This window comes from Eriocheir sinensis, chromosome 42 (genome assembly GCF_024679095.1).
Source record: "Eriocheir sinensis breed Jianghai 21 chromosome 42, ASM2467909v1, whole genome shotgun sequence".
Lineage (NCBI taxonomy): Eukaryota > Metazoa > Arthropoda > Malacostraca > Decapoda > Varunidae > Eriocheir > Eriocheir sinensis.
This window is the reverse complement of record NC_066550.1, coordinates 12,195,041-12,196,809: the sequence shown is the minus strand read 5'-3', so window position 1 is coordinate 12,196,809 and position 1,769 is coordinate 12,195,041. Positions and strand designations below refer to the sequence as shown.

At 67.4% G+C, this 1,769-nt stretch overlaps 1 protein-coding gene across 2 annotated transcripts in view; it reads left to right on the top strand.

Annotated features, from left to right (window-relative positions):
• Positions 1–1,310, top strand: part of LOC127010020 (frizzled-5-like) — a 32,177-nt gene extending 30,867 nt beyond the window's left edge. For both annotated transcript variants that reach the window (XM_050883726.1, XM_050883724.1), the window contains exon 3: positions 1–1,310. This exon is cut by the window's left edge and continues 1,065 nt beyond it. In XM_050883726.1, the coding sequence (XP_050739683.1) occupies positions 1–1,167 (1,167 nt within the window). In that variant the 3' untranslated portion in view covers positions 1,168–1,310.
• The last annotated feature ends 459 nt before the right edge of the window (positions 1,311–1,769 follow it).

Here is a 1,769-nt window from a genome sequence, read left to right as displayed (position 1 = left end):
TCGTTCAGCGTCGGGCCCGTGGCGGACTGTGCGCTGCCCTGCCACGCCGCCTACTTCAGCTCCGAGGAGCGCACCTTCGCGGGCGTGTGGATCACCACGTGGGCGGTGCTGTGCGGCGTGTCGACGCTCACCACCATCACCACCTTCCTCATCGACATGGACCGCTTCAAGTACCCCGAGCGCCCCATCATCTTCCTGAGCGGCTGCTACTTCATGGTGTCGCTGGGCTACGTGATCCGCCTGGCCGCCGGGCACGACGACGTGGCCTGCGACGGCAGCATGATCATCTACAACTACCACCTGGTGCGCCACAACCCACACGACTCGGGCCTCTGCACCACCGTGTTCCTGCTCGTCTACTTCTTCGGCATGGCGTCCAGCATCTGGTGGGTGGTGCTGGCCTTCACCTGGTTCCTGGCGGCGGGCCTCAAGTGGGGCAACGAGGCCATCGCCGGCTACTCCACCTGGTTCCACCTGGCGGCCTGGCTCATCCCCACCGTGCAGAGCATCGCCGTGCTCATGACGGCCGCCGTGGACGGGGACGCCGTGGCCGGCATCTGCTACGTCGGCAACCAGAACCTGACCAACCTGCGCGGCTTCGTGCTGGCGCCGCTCTTCCTCTACCTGCTGCTGGGCTCCTGCTTCCTGCTGGCGGGCTTCGTCAGCCTGTTCCGCATCCGGAACGTGATCAAGCAGCAGGGCCGCACCAAGACGGAGAAGCTGGAGAAGCTGATGATCCGCATCGGCGTGTTCAGCGTCCTCTACACCGTGCCCGCCACCATCGTCATCGGCTGCTACTTCTACGAGCAGCTCTACATGGACCGCTGGCAGGAGGCGTTGGTGTGCCCGTGCAGCCCCTACCGCGGCGAGCGGCCCGACTACTCGGTGCTCATGCTGCGCTACTTCATGACGCTGGTGGTGGGCATCACGGCCGGCTTCTGGATCTGGTCCGGCAAGACGCTGGGCTCCTGGCGCCGCTTCTACCGCCGCCTGTGTCCCGCCGCCCACGGCCACACCTACGACTACCCCACGCGGCCCATCAAGCAGTCCGCGGCGCCCTCGTGCGGCTCCTTCCCGCCGCCGCCGCTCAGCGCGCAGGGCACCGCCGCCAGCGTGGCCTCCCACCTGGGGCCCGTCAGCAAGACGCTGCCGCTGTCCCACGTATGACAGGAGCGGGAGGAGGCGGGGCGGGGCGGGGGGGCCCCGAGCACCGCGGGGGGCGGCCCGCCCAGCCTGGCGCCCTCCGCCCCCCCCAGCGTCACCTCCCCGCACGTGTACGTGGACCCCCGCCACGACCTGCTGCCCTACGACCTGTGAGGCGGCGGCCCCCGGGCCACACCTGTGATTACTGTATCCATGCCTGGCGCTGCCCCGCCCGGTGCCCGTGAGTGCCCCGCCGCACGGACAGACAGACACGCGGCACGGACAGTATACGTGGCGGGCGGCGCCGCGTTCAGTATTGTAGTGTGTACAGAGGCGTGTGTACGTGTGTACATGTGTACATAGGCGAGTGTACGTGCAGAGGACGGGCCGTGCCCCGCGCCGTGTTTTGTATGTCAGGCTTCAGCTCGTATTTGCATATCATTACCAATTAAACCTACGCTGTCGAGGAGCTGTGTTTCCCTGCAACACCCGAGGCTGTGTTGCTGCCCGCCACCAACACACGGCTCGGGTAACACACCACCACCACCACCACCACCGCCGCCGCTGACTCACACCGCCACCAGCGGCGCCATGTTGCCAGCACATGTTGCCGCCGCCCAGCACCG